Below are 24,928 nucleotides of genomic sequence, written 5' to 3'. Positions count from 1 at the left end.
ACACAAAATCTAAACAAACCAATTACCAGCAAAGAAATTGAATCAGTAATCAAAAAGCTATCCATGAACAAAACCCCGGGCCAGATGAATTTATCTCGAAATTTTATCAGACATACAGTGAAGATATAATACCCAGTCTCCTTAAAGTTTTCCAAAAAATAGAAGAGGAAGAAATACTCTCAAACTCATTATATGAAGCCAACATTACCCTAATACCAAAACCAGGAAAAGACCCCACCAAAAAAGAAAATTACACATCAATATCCCCGATGAACAGAGATGCAAAAATACTCAACAAAATATTAGCAAACCGAATACAAAAATATATCAAAAGTATCATACAACATGACCAAGTGGAATTCATCCCAGAGATGCAAGGATGGTACATTCAAAATCCATCAACATTCGAAAATCCATCAACATCATCCACCACATAAATAAAAAGGACAAAAACCACATGATCATCTCCATAAATGCTGAAAAAGCATTCAACAAAATTCAACATCCATTCATGATAAAAAAAAAAACTCTCAACAAAATGGGCATAGGGGGCAAGGACCTCAACATAATAAAGGCCATACATGATAAACCCACAGCCAACATCATAATGAACAGAAAGAAGCTGAAAGCTTTTCCTCTGAGATCCGGTACAAGACAGGGATGCCCACTCTCCCCACTGTTATTCAACATAGTACTGGAGGTCTTAGCCATGGCAATTAGACAAAACAAAGAAATACAAGGAATCCAGATTGGTAAAGAAGAAGTTAAACTGTTTCTATTAGCAGTTGACATGATATTGTACGTAAACAACCCTAAAGACTCCACTCCAAAACTACTAGAACTAATATCAGAATTCAGAAAAGTTACAGGATACAAAATTAACACACAGAAATCTGTGGCTTTCCTATACACTAACAATGAACAAACAGAAAGAGAAATCAGGAAAACAATTCCATTCACAATTGCATCAAAAATAATAATATACCTACGAATAAACCTAACCAAGGAAGTGAAGGACCTATACCCTGAAAACTATTAGACACTTTTAAGAGAAGTTAAACAGGATACTAACAAATGGAAACTCATCCCATGCTCTTGGCTAGGAAGAATTAATATCATCAAAATGGCCATCCTGCCCAAAGCAATATACAGATTCGATGCAATCCCTATCAAATTACCAACAGCATTCTTCAATGAACTGGAAAAAATAGTTAAAAAATTAGTATGGAAACACCAAAGACACCGAATAGCCAAAACAATCCTGAGAAGGAAGAATAAAGTGGGAGGGATCTCTCTCCCAAACTTCAAGCTCTACTACAAAGCCACAGTAATCAAGACAATTTGGTACTGGCACAAGAACAGAGCCACAGACCAGTGGAACAGATTAGAGACTCCAGACATTAACCCAAACATATATGGTCAATTAATATAAGATAAAGGAGCCATGGACATACAATGGGGAAATAACAGTTTCTTCAACAGATGGTGCTGGCAAAACTGAACAGCTACATGTAAGAGAATGAAACTGGATCACTGTCTAACCCCATACACAAAAGTAAATTCAAAATGGATGAAAGACCTGAATGTAAGTCATGAAACTATAAAACTCTTAGAAAAAAACATTGGCAAAAATCTCTTGGACATAAACATGAGCAACTTCTTCATGAACATATCTCCCCAGAAAAGAGAAACAAAATAAAAAATGAACAAGTGGGACTATATCAAGCTGAAAAGCTTCTGTACAGCAAAGGACACCATCAATAGAACAAAAAGGTACCCTACAATATGGAGAAAATATTCATAAATGACAGATCCGATAAAGGGTTGGCATCCAAAATATATACAGAGCTCACGCACCTCAACAAACAAAAAGCAAATAATCCAATTAAAAAATGGGCAGAGGAGCTGAACAGACACTTCTCCAAAGAAGAAATTCAGATGGCCAACAGACACATGAAAAGATGCTCCACATCGCTAGTCATCAGAGAAATGCAAATTAAAACCACAATGAGATATCACCTCACACCAGAAAGTTTCGCCACCATCCACAAACAACAACAAATGTTGGCGAGGTTGCAGAGAAAGGGGAACCCTCCTACACTGCTGGTGGGAATGTAAATTAGTTCAACCATTGTGGAAAGCAGTATGGAGGTTCCTCAAAAAGCTCAAAATAGAAATACCATTTGACCCAGGAATTCCACTCCTAGGAATCTACCCTAAGAATGCAGCAGCGCAATTTGAAAAAGATGCACCCCTATGTCTTTTGCAGCACTATTTACAATAGCCAAGAAATGGAAGCAACCTAAATGTCCATCAATAGATGAATGGATAAAGAAGATGTGATACATATACACAATGGAATATTATTCAGCCATAAGAAGACAACAAATCCTCCCATTTGCAACAACATAGATAGAGCTAGAGGGTAGGGTATTATGCTCAGTGAAATAAGCCAGGTGGAGAAAGATAAGTACCAAATGATTTGACTCATATGTGGAGTATAAGAACAAAGAAAAACTGAAGGAACAAAACAGCAGCAGACTCACAGAACCCAAGAATGGACTAATAGTTACCAAAGGGAAAGGGACTGGGAAAGATGGGTGCAAAGGGAGGGATAAGGGCAATGAAAAAGAAAGGGGGCATTATGATTAGCATGTATAATGTGAGGGGGCATGGGGCAGGCTGTACAACACAGAGAAGACAAGCAGTGATTCTACAGCATCTTACTTCGCTGATGGACAGTGACTGTAATGGGGTTTGTTGGGGGGGCTTGGTGAAGCGGGGAGCCTAGTAAACATAATGTTCTGCTTGTAATTGTACATTAATGATAACAAAATTTTTTTTAAAAAGGTGAGAGAAAGGAGCACAGGCTTCTCAAGGAGAAAAGGCAGGAAGCACTGGCTGACTGAGTGACAAAAGCAGAAGGGGACATAGTGGACATGGATTAGGGAGCAGTCAGATTGTGAAAGAAACTGAGCGCCTATTTCTCTGCTGAAACCAGCTCCCTGAAAGAAATCATGATCAGCTCAGGACTGACCGTTCTTCCCCAGGAAAGCAGAGACTTAATAGAAGAGGCAACACTAGACAATTTCCCCTGTAACCCTACAGCATAGGGACCAGAACCTCCTAAAGAATTCCAGGTGAGACTAGAAACTAACACAACCGTTGAAGCATCCAAGTGAGTAAAGACAGTCCTCTGCTCCTACTCACATCCTGAGACACTTACAGACGAGTCTGAACACATAGTTCAACATACGGTTCTGTGCCCACCTGTTCCTACCTCTATTAACTCCTAATCAGTTACACATGGAACTGCTTTAACCTGTGTGTACCTTGCACATATTTGTCAGTTCATATTACTTCCTCAGTAAAGCCCTTCAACAACTTCCGATTTTACTTAAAATAAGATTCCTTATGCTGGCTTACATTGCCTGGCTCCTGTCCATCTCTGACTCATCTTATCACTCTCCATTGCATGTTCTATGCTCAAGCCACACCAGTCTTTCAGTTTCTCAAATACATCAAGTTTTGTTTTGCTCTGAGGCTTTTGCACAAGCTCAAGTGAGAATGTTTTATGTCTTAATGTGTCTGTGGTTGGCTCTTTCTAGTCATCAAGAGTTCACCCTAAATGTCCTCGTCTCAGGGAGTTCCTCCCTAAATTCACCATCTGAAATAGCCATTCAGTCACACTGCATTACTCTGTTTCAATTCTCTACATAAAAATGATCACCATTTGGTGTATCTTACGTATTCATTCTTTTAATATTTTGCCTAACCTATTACATGTAAGCTCCTTAAAAGAACAAATGTTTTGTCTGCTTTATTCATGGCATGGCAGTTAAGTCTGTTTCACATATCAAAACAAAACAAAAAAAAAACCTACACATTTTCACTACACTAAGCTCATATAGTACAAGCTAACATATTTCCAGCACCTAAAACACAAGCTGCCACATAGCAAACACTTAATAAAAACTAGTAGAATGAGATTATTGGCTTAAAGATGGCAGCGTGAGTGGTGAGACAGAGGCCTCCTCCCAAAACCACATATAATATGAAAATATAATTAATACAACTAATTCTGAAAGAGTAGCAGGAGAGAACGCTGCTGTGCCAGACTACATAAACCTGGAGAACAGAACAGATCTCACAGAACAGGGCACCAAAGCCGCACCCCTGCAATCCCAAACATCGCTCCAGGGACTGAGCAGCTCCAGACAGTAAACCTCCTGGACACTATAGGGAGCCACAAACAAACAGGAAACGTCAGAAGAACCTGGTTCAACCCAAAATCTCAGAAACACCAGAAAAAGGGCCAAGTGAAACTGAACACATAAACCTTCCTGAGAGATTTCAAATAAAAATTATAAACATGCTAATGGAGGTACCCAAAAATATTCAAGAACTCAGGGAAGAATTCCAGATGGAGATTCAATCATTATGGAATACAATATTACAAATGAAACGTACAACAGAGGGATTGAAAAGCAGACTAGATATAGTGAAGGAAACAGTAAATGGACTAGAAATTAGACTAGAGGAATACAAAGAAGCTGAGGCACAGAGAGAAAAAAGGATCTATAGGAATGAAAGAATATTGAGAGAACAATGCGACCAATCGAAGTGGAACAATATTCACATTACAGGAGTACCAGAAGTAGAAGAGAGAGAAAAAGAGATAAAGTATCCTTGAAGAGGTAATTTCTGAAAACTTCCCCAATCTGGGGAAGGAGAGTCTCACAGGCCAAGGAGGTACATGGATTTCCCAACACAAGGGACCCAAAGAAGACAACACCAAGACATACAGTATTTAAAATGGCAAAGAACAAGGATGAGAACAGACTATTAAAAGCAGACAGAGAGATAAATAAGTAACATACAAAGGAAAACCCATCAGGCTATCATCAGACTTCTCAGCAGAAATGTTACATGCCAGAAGGGAGTGTCATTATACATTCAATTAAATGAAACAAAAGGGCCTCAAACCAAGAATACTTTACACAGCAAGATTACCATTTAAATTTGAAGGAGGGATTAAACAATTTCCAGATAAGCAAAAGCTGACAGAATTTACCTCCCACAAACCATCTCTACACTGTATTTTGGAGGGACTGCTATAGATGGAAGTGTTCCAAAGGCTAAATAGCTATCACCAGAGGAAATAAAAGGACAGTAAAGAAAGGAGAACAATTAATTACTAAGCAGATGCAAAATTAAATCAACTACTCCCAAAGTCAGTTAAGGGATAGACAAAGACTAAAGACTATGATACCTAATATACAAAGAATGGAGGAGGAAGAAAAAGGAGGGGAAAAAAAAGAACCTTTAGATTGTGTTTCTAATAGCATAATAAGTGAGTTGCTAGACTGTTGGATAGTAAGGAAGTTGCCCTTGAAACTTAAGTAACCACAAATCTAAACCCTGCAATGGCAATAACTACATACGTATCGATAATCACCCTAAATACAAATGGTCTGAATGTACCAATCAAAAGCTATAGAATCACTGAATGGATTAAAAAAAAAGACCCATCTATATGCTGCCTAAAACAGACTCACTTGAAACCCAAAGATATACACAGACTAAAAGTGAAGGGATGGAAAAAGATATTTCATGCAATTAATATGGAGAAAAAAGCAGGAGTTGCAGAAAAAACAGTTGTAACAGACAAAACAGTTATAACAGACAAAATAGACTTCAAAACAAAGAAAGTCACAAGTGACAAAGAAGGACATTACATAATGATAAAGGGGTCAGTCCAACAAGAGGACATAATCATTATAAATATCTGTGCATGCAACACAGGAGCACCTACATATGTAAAACAAATACTAACAGAATTAAAGGAGAAACAGAATGCAATGCATTCATTTTAGAAGACTTCAACACACTACTCGCTCCAAAGGACAGATCAACCAAACAGAAAATAAATAAGAACACAGAGGCACTGAACAACACATTAGAACAGATGGACCTAACATAATACTTCACCCAAAGGCAGTAGGATACACATTCTTCTCAAGGGCATATGGAACATTTTCAAGAATAGATTATGTACAAGACCACAAAAAGAGCCTCAGTAAATTCAGAAAGACTGAAATTGTGAAAACCAACTTCTCAGATGACAAAGGTATGGAACTAGAAATAAATTATGCAAAGAAACCAAAAAATCCCACAAACACATGGAGGCTTAACAAAATGCTACAAAATAATCAATGGATCAATGACCAAACTAAAACACAGTCCAAGCAATATATGCTGACAAATGAAACAATAATTCAACACCGCAAAATCTGTGGAACAAAGCAGGGCTGTACTAAGGGGGAAGTTTATTGTAATACAGGCCTACCTCAGGAAAGAACAATCCCATATAAACAGACTAAAGCCACAATTAATGAAACTGGTAAAAGAACAAATGAGGCCCAAAGTCAGTAGAAGGAGGGACATAATAAAGATCACAGCATAAATAAATAAAATTGAGGATAAAACAACAGAAAGAACAATGGAAGCAGGAGCTAGTTCTTTGAGAAAATTAATAAAATAGATAAACCCATAACCAGACTTTTCAATAAAAAAACAGTCTACACACATAAACAGAATCAGAAATGAGAAAGGAAAAATCACTATGGACACCACAGAAATACAAAGAATTATTAGAGAATACTATGAAAAATCATATGCTAACAAATTGGATAATCTAGAAGAATTTGACAACTTTCTAAAAAAATACAACCTTCCAAAGCTGACCCAGGAAGAAATAGAAAATTTGAACAGACCAATTACCAGCAAAAAAATTGGACTGGTAATCAAAAACTACCTAAAAACAAAATTCCTGTACCAGATGGTTTCACCACTGAATTTTACCATTTAGGGAAGACCTAACACCCATCATCCCTAAAGTTTTCCAGAAAATAGAAGAGGAGGGAATACTTCCAAATTAGAGAGGGCATCACTCTAATATCAAAACCCAGCAAGGACCCACAGAAATAGAAAATTAGAAACCAATATCCCTGGTGAACACAGATGCAAAAATACTCAACAAAATATTAGCAAACCGAATTCAACAATACATCCAAAGGATTACTCATCATGATCAAGTGGAATTTATTCCAGGGATGCAGGGATGGTTACAAATTCGAAAATCCATCAACATCATACACCACATCAATGAAAATGACAAAAATCATATGATCATTTCAATAGATGCTGAAAAAGCATTTGACAAAATTCAACATTCATTCACAATAAAAACTCTCAACAAGTCAGTATAGTGGGCAAGTACCACAACATAATAAAGGCCATTTATGACACAGCCACAGCCAACATCATATTTAACAGCAAATAGCTGAAAGATTTTCCTGTAAGATTAGGAACAGGACAAGGGTGGTGACTCTCCCCACTTTTATTCAACATAGTATGGAGGTCCTAGCCACAGCAATCAGACAACACAAAGAAATAAAAGGCATCCAGATTGGTAAGGAGATGTTAAATTGTCACTGTTTGTAGATGACATGATATTGTACATAAAAAAATCTAAGGACTCCACCCCAAAACTACTAGAACTAATAACTGAATTCAACAAAGTTGCAGGATACAAAATTAATGTTCCATTCCTATATACTGTTCCATTCCTATATACTGACAATGAACTAGTAGAAGGAGAAATCAGGAAAATAATCCCATTTACAACTGCATCAAAAAGAATAAAATACCTAGGAATAAACCTAACCAAGGAGGTGAAAGTCCTATACCATGAAAACTACAAGACACTCATGGGAGAAATTGAAGGCAACACCAATAAATGGAAATACATCCTGTAGTCATGTTTAGGAAAATTAATATTGTCAAATTGACAATCCTGCCTAAAGCAATCTACAGATTCAATGCAATCCCTATAAAAATATCAACAGCATTCTTCAAAGAACTAGAGCAAATAGCTCTAAAGTTCATATGGAATCACAAAAGATGACTAAGAGCCAAAGCAAACCTGAGAAGGAGGAATAAAGCTGGAGGAATTATGCTCCCCAACTTCAAGATCTACTACAAAGCCACAGTAATCAAGACAATTTGGTACTGGCACAAGAACAGATCCATAGATCGATGGAATAGAATAGAGAGCCCAGATATAAACCCACACATGTATGGCCAATTAATATATGATAAGGGAGCCATGGATATACAATGGGGAAATGACTGTCTCTTCAACAACTGGTGTCAGCAAAACTGGACAGCTACATATAAGAGAATGAAACTGGATTATTGTCTAACTCCATACACAAAAGTAAACTCAAAAAGGATCAAAGACTTGAATATAAGGCATGAAACCATAAAAATCTTCAAAGAAAACATAGGTAATACTCTCTTGAATTTTTTCAAGAACAACATGAGCAACTTTTTCATGAACATATCTCCTCAGGCAAGGGAAACAAAAGCAAAAATTAACAAATGGGACTACACCAAATTAAAAAACTTCTGTACAGCAAAGGACACCATTAGTAGAACAAAAAGGCATCCTACAGTATGGGAGAATATCTTCATAAATGACATATCCGATAAGGGGTTGACATCCAAAATATATAAAGAGCTCACATGCCTCAACACCAAAAAACGCAAATAACCTGATTAAAAAATGAGCAGAGGATCTGAACAGACACTTCTCCAAAGAAGAAATTCAGATGGCCAACAGGCACATGAAAAGATGCTCCATATCGCTAATTATCAGGGAAATGCAAATTAAAACCACAATGAGATATCACCTCACACCAGTTAGGACGGCCAACATCCAAAAGGCAAGCAACAACAAAACCTTGCGAGGAAGTGGAGAAAGGTGAACCCTCTTACACTGTTGCTGGGAATGTAAATTAGTTCAACCTTTCTGGAAAGCAGTATGGAGGTTCCCCAAAACACTAAAAAACTAAATAACCATATGACCCAGGAATTCCACTGTTAGGAATTTACCCTAAGAAAACAGGATCCCAGAGTCAAAATGACATATGCACCCCTATGTTTATCGCAGCACTATTTATAATAGCCAAGAAATGGAAGCAACCTAAGTGTCCATCAGTAGATGAATGGATAAAGATGTGGTACATACCCACAATGGAATATTACTCATCCTTAAGAAAACAAATCCTACCATTTGCAACAACATGGATGGAGCTAGAGTGTATTATGCTCGGTGAAATAAGCCAGGCGGAGATACACAAGTACCAAATGATTTCCCTCATTTGTGGAGTATAACAAGGGAGCAAAACTGAAGGAACAAAACAGCAGCAGACTCACAGACTCCAAGAAGGGATTAAAAGTTACCAAAGAGGAAGGGTGGGGGAGGGTTACTGGGACGGGAAGGAGAATGGGATTGAGGGGTATTATGATTGGCACACATGGTGTCGGGGGGTGGTCACTGGGAAGACAGTGTAGCACAGGGTCTACAAGTAATGACTCTGTGGCATCTTACTACGCTGATGGATAGTGACTGCAGTGGGGTCTGGGGGGACTTGATAATATGCGTGAATGTAGTAACCACAATGTTTTTCATGTGAAACCTTCCTAAGAGTGTATATTGATGATACCTTAATAAAAAAAAAATTAGTGGAATGACTGTCACAGAAATGTGTGTACATGTTTACCTACATGAAGGCAGGGAAGTTATCTAACAAAGATTAGGTACATTTCCACTTTATTAATGAAGTGATTAAGTAGAACAAAGTAAACAACCCAAATAAAATTGTTAATTGCCCAAATGAAATTAAATTCCAAATGAGTATACTCAAAAATGTGTTAAATTTCTACATTTTTATATAAATGAAGGTTGCAGCCCGTTTACTTTAAAAATAGACGTTATAAGTATCAATTTGTCCTAAATTTATATGTAATAAATCCATATTCAATAAAAACAAATCAAAGCAATTACTGTTCTCAGATTTTATTTATTCACAAATAATCAGTGAGTATCTCCTATGTTTCAGACACTAAGTTGGAACAATGTTATTTCCACTAAATAATGATCACTATATAATATTATTTTAAACATTATGTGCAAAAACAAGGTGAGAAATTTATTTACTATAATACCTGTTTTAATGTGAAGAGGAGGAAGAACATTCACATTGTGAGGTGGCAATATGTAAAGCAGCTGATTGGCGAAGTAGGCGGCCATGAATCGAGCCATAGACTGGATAACCCTCACTGCTGCCTCAGGAAGAACATTTCCAGTCATTCCAAACTCACAGTGAGACTTCTCGAGAACTAAGAAATACACCGAAGTAATAATATTTAAGTTCTCAACATCAAACAAGAAGAAAATTAAAACTTTTTCTGAGATGAGCACCTGTGGCCTGTACACTCTAACTTAAAATAGGTATCTACACTTCTTAAAGAGAACAAAAACAATTAGCAGATAATTGTGAGCACATTATACTTAAGAACTCTTGATGACTTTTAAGTTTCTAGTTTTATCTAAAAGCATGGAGGGATCTATAAAAAACAATCCAGCCAAGATAGACTCACAATCTTAGCATTTCATTATTTTCTCTTCCACCTTTCCTTTCCATTTTTTTATCTTTGATGAAAGGAGACAGGACTTACTAAAAAGATAATCTAGAAAGTACACCAGTACAGTGAATCATAATGCCTTTTTCTGCAGCATTAGATCTGGGAATTATGATATACTCCCATTAATAAGAATGGCTCACTACTATTAGATTCTTTTGGGAGGTATGTGTAGGGTAGAGGGAGAAGGTGGTAGCAGGAAAGTAACATTAGAATCTCCGGGGTGATTCCTAGAGGGTGATAAAGATCTGTCTTCCTTAGTTATGCTAAGTAATCTATAAAGACAAAGATCATGAGCAAACAGCAAAAGTCCTATAAATACTGTAGGATAGGAATGACAAAAAATTGAGACATTTCAAAGTACCAATGTATTTTTAACTTTAATGTGAAAAAATAGTATGATTCTTCCAAACTTACAGTGACCAAATGAACAATACTGATTGAAGGCTAATAAAATTTTCTCAAGATCCCCTTTATACAAAAAAAAGTTTATTAATGATACCCTTGAGTGCCTACTATAGGAACAATGGGCACTAGAGGAGTAGTAGGTGCTGAGGTATACTGTAACAAGATAGAAAGTCTATGCACATATGGGACTTAATAGTCTTGAATATGTACCAAGTTACTTCTGGAAAAGAAAGATATTTTGCTATTGTTGAGGCCATAAACTCTATAAAAATTACCGTTAACTTAGAATTTAATTTAATAGTTTTTAACTATTTATTTGCAAATTTTTGAATGCCAGTTTATATTATTGAGCTTTGATTCTTAAATAGGGATGATACATGTTTGCAATTTCATATCTAAATCTTTAAGTACAAATTAAGAAGATTGAAAATACTTATTTTTTAAGACCATACCTGAACAATCTTCATTTTCTTTTACAGGAAGGTGGGAGTATCTCAGTACTTCTCTTACTAGCTGATCACATAAGCCCTGAGCATCATTTAAATTATAGTTATAGAGGTGGCAGTACAAAAGAGAAAGATAAAAACGTATCTGAAGAAAACATGTCCTTCTTCCTCCTTCAACAGGAAAGAATTAAGCTTACATTAAAAACAATGTTAGCAAGGTGAATCTCTTGATCTTGCTGATAGGTAGACAGGAGAGTTCAGTTTATGAAATTCATCAAGCTATACACTCGTGAACTTTTCTGTACCTGTTTCATATACTTCAATCAAACATTTTTTAGAAAATGTCAGCAATACTTTGCTGTTTTACATTGTCAGTTTTGAAAATTTTTATTTTCTTCCATCAGGCCCTAGGATGACTAAGATTTTACGTAAGAAAGCTGAAAATCCTCACCATATTAGCACTAAAATCCACTAATGACATCTACCTCAAGTACAGATGGCATAAAACAGTAGGAAACATGTTAAAAAAAACTCAAACATATATATGGATATATATACACATACATGTAAGTCATGTATACATGTAAGTCAAGGAGACTTCCCAAAGGAAAAGAAATACTATCCAGTAAGATAGGAACCCCTGACTACTGCCTTGAAATATCTGCAGGGGGTTTAGGACTGAGCCTATTGACTGCCTGTCCTTTATCCATACTTCCTGAGCAAAAGAATTCCAATTTTATTTGGGATTACAATGCATCCAGATCACAATTTCTTGTTAGATGTAGTCATGAGAAAATGTGATTAAGTTCTGAACCAAGAGATAATATTATGTAGATATCCAGAAAAGCCACTTAAAGAGAATTAACTCAGCTAGGAGGTGCACCTTTCCTTGCCTTTTGTCTTTCTCTTTTCTGCTGTCTAGAATACTGATATGAAGGCTGGAGCTCCAGCATTCACATTTAGCTCATTAAATGGCCGTAAGACTGGAAGCAATGCACTAAGTATGATGGAGTAGAAAAACTAAGGAAGTAGAGAAAGGGAACCCTCCTACACAAGAGTACTGGAGAATAGAGGTCACTTTTGACAGCTATTTAAAAGATTTAACCAACTGGGCTTGTAACTTAGTAGATCTGAAGAAAAAAAATCTAATGTATGGGTCTTTTGATGAGTCTACAGAAACACCAAACCATTCTGACAATTTTTGGCTTTATTTCATAAGAAAGAGAAATAATCTTCTTTCCTGTTGAAGCCATTGTTACTTTAGTCTCTATTACTAGAAGCCATTCCTAATGGATACAGTTGAAAATGAAATTAAATGAAAAGGTCTAGAGTGGAACTCATTTTTAAAAGTTTTCTTCACCAGAACTTCTCATCTCTTTAAATGCCACTCTTCTTTACCCAGCTGGACAATCCCCAAACCTGAGAAGTACATTAGATTTTTTTCTCCAGATCTATTAAGTCACAAGTCCAGTTGATCAAATCTTTTAAATAGCTGTCAAAAGTGACCTCTATTCTCCAGTACTCTTGATATTTCTTTGAGTTCAGGACCTCCTCAACTAAATTTCTTGCTTTTAGATAAAATCCACATCTCTACACTACACTCCTACAAGTGACCGTCCCACAGTGTACCAAAGTGATCTTTCCAAATGGCTTATATTCATTTGAAAATTTCTCTTTCCTACATAAGTATCTTAACTGATCCCACTGTCTTCAGGATAAAATTTTAATCACTTGGCACTGCATACAGTATGTTCTTTTATCATCTGTTCTCTAGCAACCTCTTACCTTAATTCTTACCAGCATATCCCCAATGATATATACATATATCACATGATCTAGTCTTATTAAACTCCTTGTAGTTTACCAAATGGCCAAGGTTTCTCAGGCCTTTTTGCTTTTAGAATGCTGTATCCTTTATTAAACCATTCCCAGTACTTTAATTGGCCAATTTCTAGCAATTTTAAATGTCAACTCATCCATGTTTTCCCCAGACTAATGCTTGCACTCAGCCTCAGGTTGTGTGAAGTGCTCTTCTGTGCTTGCCCCGCACCAACCATGCAACATAACAAGAAAAGTGCTAGTTGTTATCTCTCCTCCAGATCATGGGCAACTTAAGGGTAAACTGTTCATTTCAGTCATTCCCACTGCTTAATATACTACTAGACACACAGCAGGCCTTCAATAAATACTGGTTAGGTAGATGAATGAATGAAATATACAAAGCCACAGCAGGCAGAAAAAAAATTAATAACTGGCCAAACTTGACCACATAGTAGTTACAGTCAGGGCTGGCTCCAAAGTTTCCAGCTGAGAACCTCTGTCATTTTGGCCACAACCTTAGCCCTGAATCATAAAAGCTATCACCAGTTTCTAGAAGCCATACCTCTGTATTTTCATCAAAAACTCCATGTAGCCCATGCTTAACCTAACAGTAAGTCTAACTCACAGGAAATTCTTAAAATTGAATTACTTAAGGGCAGAAAGCCTTAGTTCTCTCTAACCTGTAAGAAGGTGGTAAAATATTTGACCCACAGTTTCTCATTTAGATACTTTCAGTCCCTCTATATGACCACATTATTTTATTTAGGGTCTAAACCTCATTTTTTTTCTCCATCAATAATGAATCACAGGTACTATCACTATCCAAAAAAAAGGGCAGAAGGAACTTTATCTATAGACTAGGCTATAGATACAGAACATAGATATTCTATATAAATATAGAAAAAATTAATGGTGCTACAAATTCTAAATCTAACTTAAAATAAGTACTAAGAATAAATTTAAGCAAGTACTTCTGACAGTCAAGGTGCCTACAATATATATTCTATTTCAGCATTAAAAAATTGTGAGCACTCTTCTCTCTCACTTACCAACTTTACATCTCCCTGTATGGCCCCAGAAGATGACTGGTTAGCCAGAGATGGGTACGATTCCTCAAGGAAGGAACAACCTAAGACAGGCACAGTCACAGGGGGGCCATCAGGTGAGAAATTGGGGATCAACAGTGGTGAGGCTTAGAACCTCACACCCCATGTTTTGAGAGAAATCTTCTGCATCCATGGATGTTTTAATGCCCTTGTCTAGCTTGGATTAACACATAGTCTACAGGCACACACCTGATCATCTACATTTGCTCTCTTACAACACTAAACTATGTTTTCTACCTTTATCTTGCATCTACCTACCACTTCAGCATTTTATTAAAAATAAAAATAATATTAATAATAAAGGGAGAAATGTGGGATCCACATATAAATCAAGTATAAAAATCAAACAAATATTCATATTTGACCTGATTGTTTATAGTTCATAATGCGTGATCAAAACCGAAAGTTTCTGTGATGAATGCCCTTGTACTGTTCACCATGTAAGAACTTATTCACTATGTAAGAATTTGTTCACCATGTAAGAACTTGTTCGTTATGCTTCAGAAGATTGGAGACTAACGAGAATTAGGCTTGGGGTGGATTAATGATTGTGCATTGAGCATTGACTCCCCTCTACAGAATTTTATTGTTGTTAACAACCATTTGATCAATAAATATGAGAGATGCCCTCTCAAAAAAAAAAAAATTGTGAGCACTCAGAAATCTCAAATTACTTTAATAATCATTAATACTTATAATACAATACTCTACAGCATGCTAAAATATATTCCAACCAATTTTATGGCAAATATTTTTTAACACTTCCCTACCTTTGTCTTGGATTTCTTGTAGAGCTTTCTTCCACAAATGAACAGATTTTTCATATGATCCTAACAGGAAATACTCCTCACCTACAAAGTTTTTAACCAACAATTAGTTAATGACATTACTTTATAAAAATTTACTTTGTTTTAAAATTCAGTAGATACACTCAGCCAGAAATTATTTTACAAAACAAATAATTGTAAAAAATTAATAAAATGCCCAGTTAATTAAATTGCTTATTCATGGAGTTAGAAATTGTTTATAAGATACTGACCATTGGTGGATTTAAGTTCTAAGGTTTGGTTCAATTGAACTCCAGCAGTCTGTAAGCTAGCTTGTATATGACATAACAGGGACTGGACAGTAGATGCTTCATGAGTCATCTTTTCAGTTAACTGTCTATCACCTTCAGGAACTCTTCGACCCAACTGCATTTGATACCATAAAGTTTTTTTGTACAATACTCTCCAGAGAACAATCAATCTGCACAAAAAATTAGGTAATCATCAGAACCAAATTCAGACTACGAATAAGAATAAGTATAGCCTCTTTGACTTTTTTATTTTGCCCGTATTCTTCACTGATATAAAATAACATATATATAAACTGATCAGATTTAAATACAGCACAAAGTCCACTGATCAAAAAAATTCATAATATATTTTTTAAATCTTCACAAATATTTTATGTAGCCATGGTCATTTTTCTATAGTGTTTACCTAATCCAAAATCTTCTAAAAGTATGATGGTTGCCCAGGACTAATAAATTATGTATGCTGAATATTTGGCATAATCCTAAAATATTTTTAAATGATGTAAACTCTATAATGCTGAGCACTAATGGTGATAAAAACATTCTAAAATTAGTGCTGATAGTTTCTACAACCTTCTGACTATACTAAAAATCACTGAAATATTCACTTTATAATGGTGAATTTTACAGTATGGGAACTGTATCTGATTTTTTTAAAAAGGAAAAAATCTATAATGCTGATGGTATCCTAACATCAAAGCAATTATACCTGTGTCCTGGCTGTTGAACAAGATTTACTGCTTGAGGATGAATCATGAAAGATGAGTTCCAAGAAGAGTCTTCCTGAGAACCACTATCTTGAAACATTTGAAAAATGGGTATCACCAATGAGTCTTGATTTGCTGTTCTACTTCCATCAACTGATGCAGAAATAACTTCAGGCTGAAGATTGTATATGTCATTTAAATTATCAGCTACCATTCTGAGTAAATGAAAACAAGCTAAAAGCTTCTCTGAGAATAACTGACCCTGTTGTTGCTGAGTCAGCAAAAGCTTTATTGTATTTGATGTCAGCTTTACCAAATGTCCCATATCTTGTTTGTATCCCATATCCCAATACTGAATTGATAAACACTGATGAAAAAGTTGAAAGATACAAAGTACCCATGTATTATATCTTGGGCTTTTGGTTAAAAAAGGATCAAGTTTGGGAAAGGGACATTTTATAAACTGAAGAATGTAGAAAAAATGAGTGATACAAACCACTGTGTAATTTAACATTGAACTTCTTTCTGTTACTTTTTTTGAAATTCCTATAGTCCATGCTGCAAGGAGATTTTTCTGGACATAATCCAGTTCTGTAATAGTTCTATCTGTCTCCTCAGTATTATCCTTTGCATGTATTGTATCAAACATGGAAGCAAATTCCAATTTTCCCTCTGTAGCACTACTAAACAACTGATAATTTTTTTGGTTCCAAAAAGAAAGTAAGTTGTTTGGAAAGTGTTTTCCTTCATTAGTTTCTTCTGCTTCAAAATCCTAAAACATGAGTGAAAAAAATTACAATTAATACTATTTAATACTTTACAAGTAGAATTACTTTGGTGTTCTCAAATGTTTCATCCTTTAACAAGGAAAAAACAAAATACGTCTCTTGGAATAAGGTCAATATGTAACTATTTAAAGTAAATAAAACACTGCTACTAAATACCTGAAAGTCTATTATTTTTTCATTTAACTTCATTGTTTCTTCTGACTGCAAGAACCTGGGGACAGTAGAATCAGTTGAACTTTGATTTCCTTGGTGTTTTAACAGACTAGACCTTAGAGAATCCAGTGATTGCAAGTTCAATCCTTTGCATTTTGGCTACAGAATAAAAGATAAAAGATTTCTAAGAGCAAAATTTTATGCAAAATTTCATTACAAGCAACTAAAAATGGAAAACTGTATGCAATCCAAGGACATTACTGTCAGTAGTCTTATATTTGAAAAGACTAAAAAGCCAACTTTTCTAATATCAAAAAGTACTATACCTTAGACAATATCACACTTTGGTATATTTTCTCAAGCCTCTGGGTTGAATCAAGTAGCAGGGATCTCATGAATACTAAAGGAGACAGGTTATCAAGCAATCGAAGGGTTGTGATCATGTATCCATCAGAAATAATGAGGTAGGGTAACCGTGAGTGTGCTTTTATAGAAAATCTTTGTCTCATAGGATCACTATCAGAAGCTGATGAATCTACAAGATTATTTGAATCTTGCAATGTAAACTGCTGCGGTCTAGCAAACAAACATCAAAATTCAAGAATTAGTAAAAGAAAAAGTTTAAAGGACACAATCATATTATTCCAAAGAAAAAGCAAAACAACTAAGAGTTACAGAATGAGGAAAAAGCAAGCAAATTAAACACAAAAATGTTAAAGGTGAACATAAGTGACTAATACATGGATTTCTGTGTTTTAAATTTTCTCTCAATTGTGGCATTTACTCAATTTCATTTTTGATCTGGCTTTATATACACTATTTCATAAAAGAATTAAGGCAGTTCATTTTTACTATTAAAGAGTTAAATACTTAACTTTCCTTCTTACCATATATTTAAATATAAGACTACAATTAATGAGCTGTGAATACACTTGTTATTAAGAAGAAACTAAGACATTTGAAAGGATGGTAGTGAGTAAATTATATCATCTTAAGATTAAATTTGACCAAGTTTACAAATAAATGTACTTATTTATTGTTGTGGTGGTATACCTGATTCTGATTATTTAATATCGTTGCTTACTAACTTTGGGGCTTTATAAAGGGGACAAATAATCAAAATGTATTATAACTTTTTTCTGGTTAGGAAATTGTTCAAATATAGCTTTTATTAGCCAAATGGTCAACAATAACAGACTGGTTAACATATATATCTTATATATCTTTCCATGAAGTCATTTTTTAGTGGTTCTATAGAATGTATACACCACAGAAATCTATAGAACCTCTAAAAAATGACTTCATGGAAAGATATATAAGATATATTGGTAAATCAAAAAAGCAAAATAATGACTATAGACTATCTACGGTTAAAAGAACATATGGGATGTGAACAGATCCCAGAAATGGGCTGCTTTAATTTGTCTGATTTCTCTCAGACTGTTCAAGTACAGTTGGACAATATCCATCATATCACAGACAAATTTTCACAAATGCCTAGGGTGCCTAAATGGTTTTCTTGGCTTCACTGGAGATGGATGGTAATTATAGATTTGCTTTGTTTATGTCACCGTATTCCTATTATGTTAATATGTGTGTGCAAATTAGTTAGTAGTTTAAAACCTATACATACTTAAGGTACTCTACAAGAAGATATGTCAAAGAAATAATCAATCCTCCCATGTTTCCTTCCACATGCTACATCTGTAGCTTTTCTTCTTTCTTCCTAATTACAACCCTTAAATAGAATTCGTGCCTCATATCAAATTTACTGAGTATCATAATTCCTCCAGGTGGTAAAGATACCTCGAGACAAGTGCTGGGCATAGAAGCCACAGGGCATAAATCTGCAAAGAAGTAAAAAGCTAACCTTTTCAAACAATATGGCTTCTCTCTCACTTACCAACTTTACATTTCCCTGTATGGCCCCGGAAGATGACTGGTTAGCCAGAGACGGGTAAGATTCCTCAAGGGAGGAACAACCTAAGACAGGCACAGTCGCAGGAGGGCCATCAGGTGAGAATTGGGGGATCAACAGAGGTGAGGCTCAGAACCTCACCCCCCCTGCTTTGAGAGAAATCTTCTGCATCCGTGGATGTTTTGCTGCCCTTGTCTAGCCTGGATTAATACTTAGTCCATAGGCACACACCTGATCATCTGATCATCTACATTTGCCCTCTTACAGCACTAAACTATGTTTTCTACCTTTATCTTGCATCTACCTACCACTTCAGCATTTTACTAAAAATAAAAATAATAATAATAATAGAGGGAGAAATGTGGGATCAACATATAAATCAAGTACAAAAATCAAACGAATATTCATATTTGACCTGATTGTTTATAGGTCATAATGCGTGATCAAAACCGAAAGTTTCTGTGATGAATGCCCTTGTACTGTTCACCATGTAAGAATTTATTCACTATGTAAGAATTCGTTCACCATGTAAGAACTTGTTCGTTATGCTTCAGAAGATTGGAGACTGACGAGAATTAGACTTGAGATGGATTAATGATTGTACATTGAGCATTGACCCCCCTATACTGAATTTTATTGTTGTTAACAACCATTTGATCAATAAATATGAGAGATGCCCTCTCAAAAAAAAAAAAATAGCCAACAGGTAGGAAAAGATGTTCAGCATCATTATCAGAGTAATGCAGATCAAAACTACTGAGTTATCACCTCACACCTCTTAATGTGGCTGTATATATACACACACACACACACACACACACACATTTGCATATACATGTGTTGGTGTGTTCGTGTATGTTGGTAAGGATGTGGAGAAATTAAAACTATTGGATGCTATTGGTGAGAACATAAATTGGTGCAGCCATTATGGAAACAGTATGGTGGTTCCTTTAAAAATTAAGAGAACTGCCATATAAGTATCTCAAAGACATATCTGCACTACTGTGTTTTTTGCAGCATTATTCACAATAGCAAAGATATGGAAATAACCCAAGTGTCCATCAGCAGATGAATGGATAAGAAAATGTGGTCTTTACAGTCAAATGGCTATGATTCAGCCCTTAAAAAAGAAGGAAATCGTGCCATTTGCAACAACATGAATGAAACTGGAGGACATTTGGTAAGTGAAATAGCCATTCACAGAACAAAAAATACTACATGATTCCACTTAGATGAGGTTTCTAAAATAGGCAAATTTATAGAATCAGTTGTTGCCAAGACTGGGAAATAGGGAGTTTTCCAATGCAATAAAATTGCAGGTATGCTAGATAAATAAATTCTAGAGATCTACTGTACAAAATAGTGCCTATAGTTAACAATATGGTCTTCAAAATTTGTTAAAACAGCACCTCTTATGTTAAGTGTTCTAACTACAAAAGAAAGATTAAGTAAAATTAAGGGACACAAGGAAACTTTGGAAAGTGTTTCATATGTCTAATACATTGTGGTGATGGTATCATGGCTATTTTCATGTACCAAAACTAATAAAATTGTAGACATTAAAAAAAAAAAAAGCAAAATAGTAAACAGTATATATCATATAATTTATTTTGTTTTAAAAAAGAAGCTAATACTGTAGTGATTACAAATGTTATATATACTTTTAATTTAGACAACACACTAAAATGTTAATAACTGCTATCTCTAAGGAATAGGATTATACGAGTCTTTTACTTTCTACAAAACTCAGTTTTTGATTTTTTTAAATGATGAATATGTATTACTTTTGTTATTAGAAAAAGCAATCCATTTTGAAAAGTTCAAAATGTTTACTTTAAAGGAAATTCATGTCAATTATGAATCAGACTCTAAGAAAGAAGGAAAAAATACTTTCATGCAGAAAGTGACAAATTTTTCCATTACAATTTTCTACTGCTAAAAATTATGCATCACTTTTTGCTAAATATTATCAAGGACACACCCCTCATTTCCCTTGTGTAAATATTTACTGAGCACTTACTTTATGTCAGAACTGTGCTAAGTGATATACAATTATTATTATCTTACTTTTTTCCCACAGCCTTAAGAGCCAATTATTGTCTTCATTTCACAGTAAAAAAAATAAAGTCTTAAAAAATGACTTACATAAAGTCACACAACTAATAAGTAAAAGAACCAAGATTTCAATCTTTTTCTGTCTGACTCCAAAGACAAACTGCTATCTCACCTCACAGTTAAAAATGGCCAAATTCTAAAGTTTTCTATTCATGCACAACTTTTTTCCTTTGAGAAAAAAAGTAGATAAATCCAAGTTAATTTTGTGTTATTAATGTAGTTAAGTACTCTTCTTTTAAAACAAGGATATTTCACATTTTTATGAGCCTCTATAGCAAAGAAGATCAACTTTTTAGTGCTAATGAACATTTAAATAACTTATACTTACATAGCCAAATGTAAAATTTTCACCAGGATTAAGCCACAAAAAGAAACAGAAGAAAACTATAAGTAAGAAGCAGGTATTAAGATGACAGACTTAAAGAAAGAATAAGACAATTTGAAAGATGAAATTATTTTTAAAAAAACCACACACATAGTGAAGTAATACCAAGAAAGAAAAGATTTCTGTAAACAAATTTAAATAACTCAAATGTCTCACCTATATGTTATTAGTGGGTGAAGAGGAATAAATTCTGCTGGCCCAAATTCTATAGAGCAACCAAATGTAATCAATGTTAGCAATACACCTTGGCATGTCAATAAAACCAGGGAGCCACGCTTTAACACACAAGCCAGAAAAAGACTATCATGTGTCCAGCTGATATCACCCACCCAGTAGGACCTAGGAAAAGGAAGATAATAAATATATTTAGAAAGGGCTTCTACAATGTCTCTGACAATTTACAGTGGTCAAACAGAGTAAGATATTTCAAAAAATAAGGGCAAAAGAATGAATGAATAGTAGGCAATTTTGACACATACTTTTTTGTGTATTTTACCTCCCAGAAGAAAAGGTAAAAAAGGGGTTCACTCATAAACACTTACTTGATACAACATACCAATTAGAAATTTAGATTCATAAGCAAATCGTAAGATGAAAATACTGCCTAAAAGAGTTAAGCTAAAAGCTAAAATCATTCACATTTTAATTAGAACTTTTAATCCTATTGGTGTCCACAAATAAAATCTGAGAGATTTAAAGATGAATATCATGCCTTTACTTTCTGCAGCCTGCTAGAGTTCCACTCAGCAGCAGACCCCTTTTTCCCAAAACTGTAGTCACTACTCTCAACTATCTGGTAATAATTAACGTTTTATAGGGACAAAAAGTAGCTCCTCCTCATGTGTGATGAGCACCATTAAGTCAGAGACTACTGAACTGAGACCAGTAATACTTATAGAAAGGAACTTTGGGGAAGGGAAAGAAAATGAAGAGGCAAGGCTGGATGGACTTGAAAACTCTGGAAATTGAGAGAACAGTATAGAGAAGTGCTCAGAAAAGGAAATTAGAAGGTCCAAGAGGAATTCTTCCTATTCTATAACCCCACATAGGTCCTGGTGGTAGCTCATGTGCCTTCCAGAATCACCACTTATGTTACTATTGACCCATCTGCAGAGAATGCCAACTTTGTTCAAAAGGTCTCAGCCTCCCTGAGTAGACAATGGTCTTCCCAATGCAGGTTTTTTCATTTCAGCCTCTCTTTAAGCCCAATTATTTTTCTACCCAGTCACAATTCCACTCCTCCCGAGAAAACATAGAAATATACACAAGAGAAAGGAAAATATGTTCATTTATCTTCCATCCTACCAGACCCTTCTTTGAAGTAATTAAGGCTTCCTTACATAAATCAATTTTTAGAATCTGTCAAGCACAATGCTGAAAGTAAGTTGTATTATCTATCTAAATACCTATTTAGATACCTATTGAATTACCAGAGCCTTATACTTATTAAACAATTAGAAAAGAAAATAAAAACACTATTTAAAAATAAAAAAGAGTTCTTACCTGATAAGCGTAGCTGGAACGAAAGGATTCTTATTACTACATCCTTTAAGGCTACCACAGAGAGTAACAAAATTCCGTGTGTTAATTAGTAATATCTGAGTTGCCTATAAAGAAAAAAAAAAAGGACAATAAAACCATTAAGCTTGTTTTAAATGGATCATTACTTATAATTCTGGAGACCTAGAGATCTATTATTAGATTAGATTAAAGATAAACTATCTAAGGAGTCTTTCCTAATGGCAAGGCAATACTGACCACCTAAAACTCATCTCTGTTTTACACTACATTTTAAGAACATCAGTTAGTACCTTGTCCTACTTTCTTCCATTTCCCTTACCCTGTTTTCACTTCTGAAGGCCAAGTTCTTTAAATTATGGCAGCTAATTTAAATAACTACCCATCCACAATGTTAAAGTGGATCAGAAAACACCAATTTAAAAAACATAGTGTCGTATCAGGGGAAAAAAAAATCTCAAAAGTGGACTAAACACTCTCTTCTAGGTTACTTCTGAGACAGATTACATTTACTGACCTTTGGGTCTTTCTGATTAAGAGTCACGGCCAAGGTAAGGCCATCTCGTGAAAAGGCAGAAATCAGAGCTCCTCTTGATTTTATGGACTCACATTTAGGAATTAGACTGCACAGAAGGCAGTCCTGTTGTGCCCAATGAACATGATATTGCAATGATCTAAGAAAGTAATGAAATAATTGGAAACATGAAGTAATATAACTTTTAAATTAATATACAGTTCATTACAAAAAATTAAAAGGCCCAGCTAAGTTCTTACATGTGTACATATATTAGAGGGCCTCTTAGCAACTGTTCAGAAGTTTCATCCAGGGCACAAAAGAACAGTTGCCAGTTCAACAAGCTCAATATAATTTTGTTAGTAATGGCATGTTCTTCAGCAAACCCCAAATATATCTGCTTTCATGAAAGGTTTAGATACACATATTTCTACATTACTACAAACATTTTTACAGGTAAACAGGTAGAGAAGAGGGGATTTTTAGAATAGTGGCAATGTCCTGTATTTGATATGAGGATGATTTAACACATGTATATTTATCAAAGCCCATCTAGTTGTACATTTAAGATTTGTTCTTTTACTTTATTACATCTTAATAAAATAGCACAAAGATTATAAAGAAAATAAACAGAAAACAAAAAAATCACACTATTTTACTAAATCTTAAGCATTATGTTCTTTAATGCATTCTTTTTATTGGGTTTTTTTAGAATAAAACTATTTTTAATTTAAAAAAACACTTGAAAATTTAAAATGTACAACTGTAAATTCAAGTAAGTTATGTCTCTTCTAAAATTCAACCGAATTGCTTTCCAAAATAGTTATTTTCTTAATCTTAAAACAAGTAAGACTATAGACTGACTTATCTTTTACATATTCTCAATTCCAAGGAGAGAAATAAAACTTTCTAGAGTACACATTTAAAAATGAAAACTAAAGAAACAGCAATACTTATAGGAAGTCTCAGAAATTGAAATTAACATTTCACTTATTAACCTTATTATGTTATTTATGGGCCAAAAGATAACAACATTTTAAAAAGGATAAAAAGGAAACATTTAACTCACCTTCTAGGTATACATACATTCTCATGCCACCGAATTGCTAGAAATGCTAACTTCAGGAATTCCCCAGAATAAAAGGCAAATGAGCACAAGCAGCAGTCTCCAAATAACTGTGGGTAAATTTAATATATAGCATATAGTTACTTTGAAAATAGATCAACACATATAAAACATACATTTATATTTCTCACAACAAATAATAAATGAAACATATGGAGATCCTGCTTGTATTTTTATTATTAACCTCAAAACTAAGTAATTTATTTCCAAGCCAAATGGGAAGTCAAGGTGTGGCTTATTCTCTTAAAACACTGTCATTTACTGTCACTATAACTGGAAATATTCTTACATATT

The 24,928-nt window shown here is 34.7% G+C and overlaps 1 protein-coding gene across 6 annotated transcripts in view; it reads right to left on the bottom strand.

Annotated features, from left to right (window-relative positions):
• The window catches only part of CPLANE1 (ciliogenesis and planar polarity effector complex subunit 1), a 197,196-nt gene that overhangs the window by 160,491 nt on the left and 11,777 nt on the right, over window positions 1-24,928 (bottom strand). For all 6 annotated transcript variants that reach the window (XM_073236992.1, XM_073236980.1, XM_073236989.1 and 3 more), the window contains 11 exons: window positions 24,578-24,684; window positions 23,512-23,668; window positions 22,980-23,083; window positions 21,633-21,815; window positions 17,385-17,634; window positions 17,062-17,217; window positions 16,120-16,889; window positions 15,372-15,580; window positions 15,103-15,183; window positions 11,412-11,576; window positions 10,075-10,248 (listed from right to left, as the gene is read on the bottom strand). In XM_073236992.1, the coding sequence (XP_073093093.1) occupies window positions 10,075-10,248; window positions 11,412-11,576; window positions 15,103-15,183; window positions 15,372-15,580; window positions 16,120-16,889; window positions 17,062-17,217; window positions 17,385-17,634; window positions 21,633-21,815; window positions 22,980-23,083; window positions 23,512-23,668; window positions 24,578-24,684 (2,356 nt within the window). The remainder of the gene's footprint in view (window positions 1-10,074; window positions 10,249-11,411; window positions 11,577-15,102; window positions 15,184-15,371; window positions 15,581-16,119; window positions 16,890-17,061; window positions 17,218-17,384; window positions 17,635-21,632; window positions 21,816-22,979; window positions 23,084-23,511; window positions 23,669-24,577; window positions 24,685-24,928) is intronic.

The sequence above is a fragment of the Manis javanica genome, chromosome 1 (genome assembly GCF_040802235.1).
Source record: "Manis javanica isolate MJ-LG chromosome 1, MJ_LKY, whole genome shotgun sequence".
In the NCBI taxonomy this organism is placed as follows: domain Eukaryota; kingdom Metazoa; phylum Chordata; class Mammalia; order Pholidota; family Manidae; genus Manis; species Manis javanica.
The sequence above is the reverse complement of the archived record's forward strand: the minus strand, read 5'-3'. Positions and strand labels throughout refer to the sequence as shown.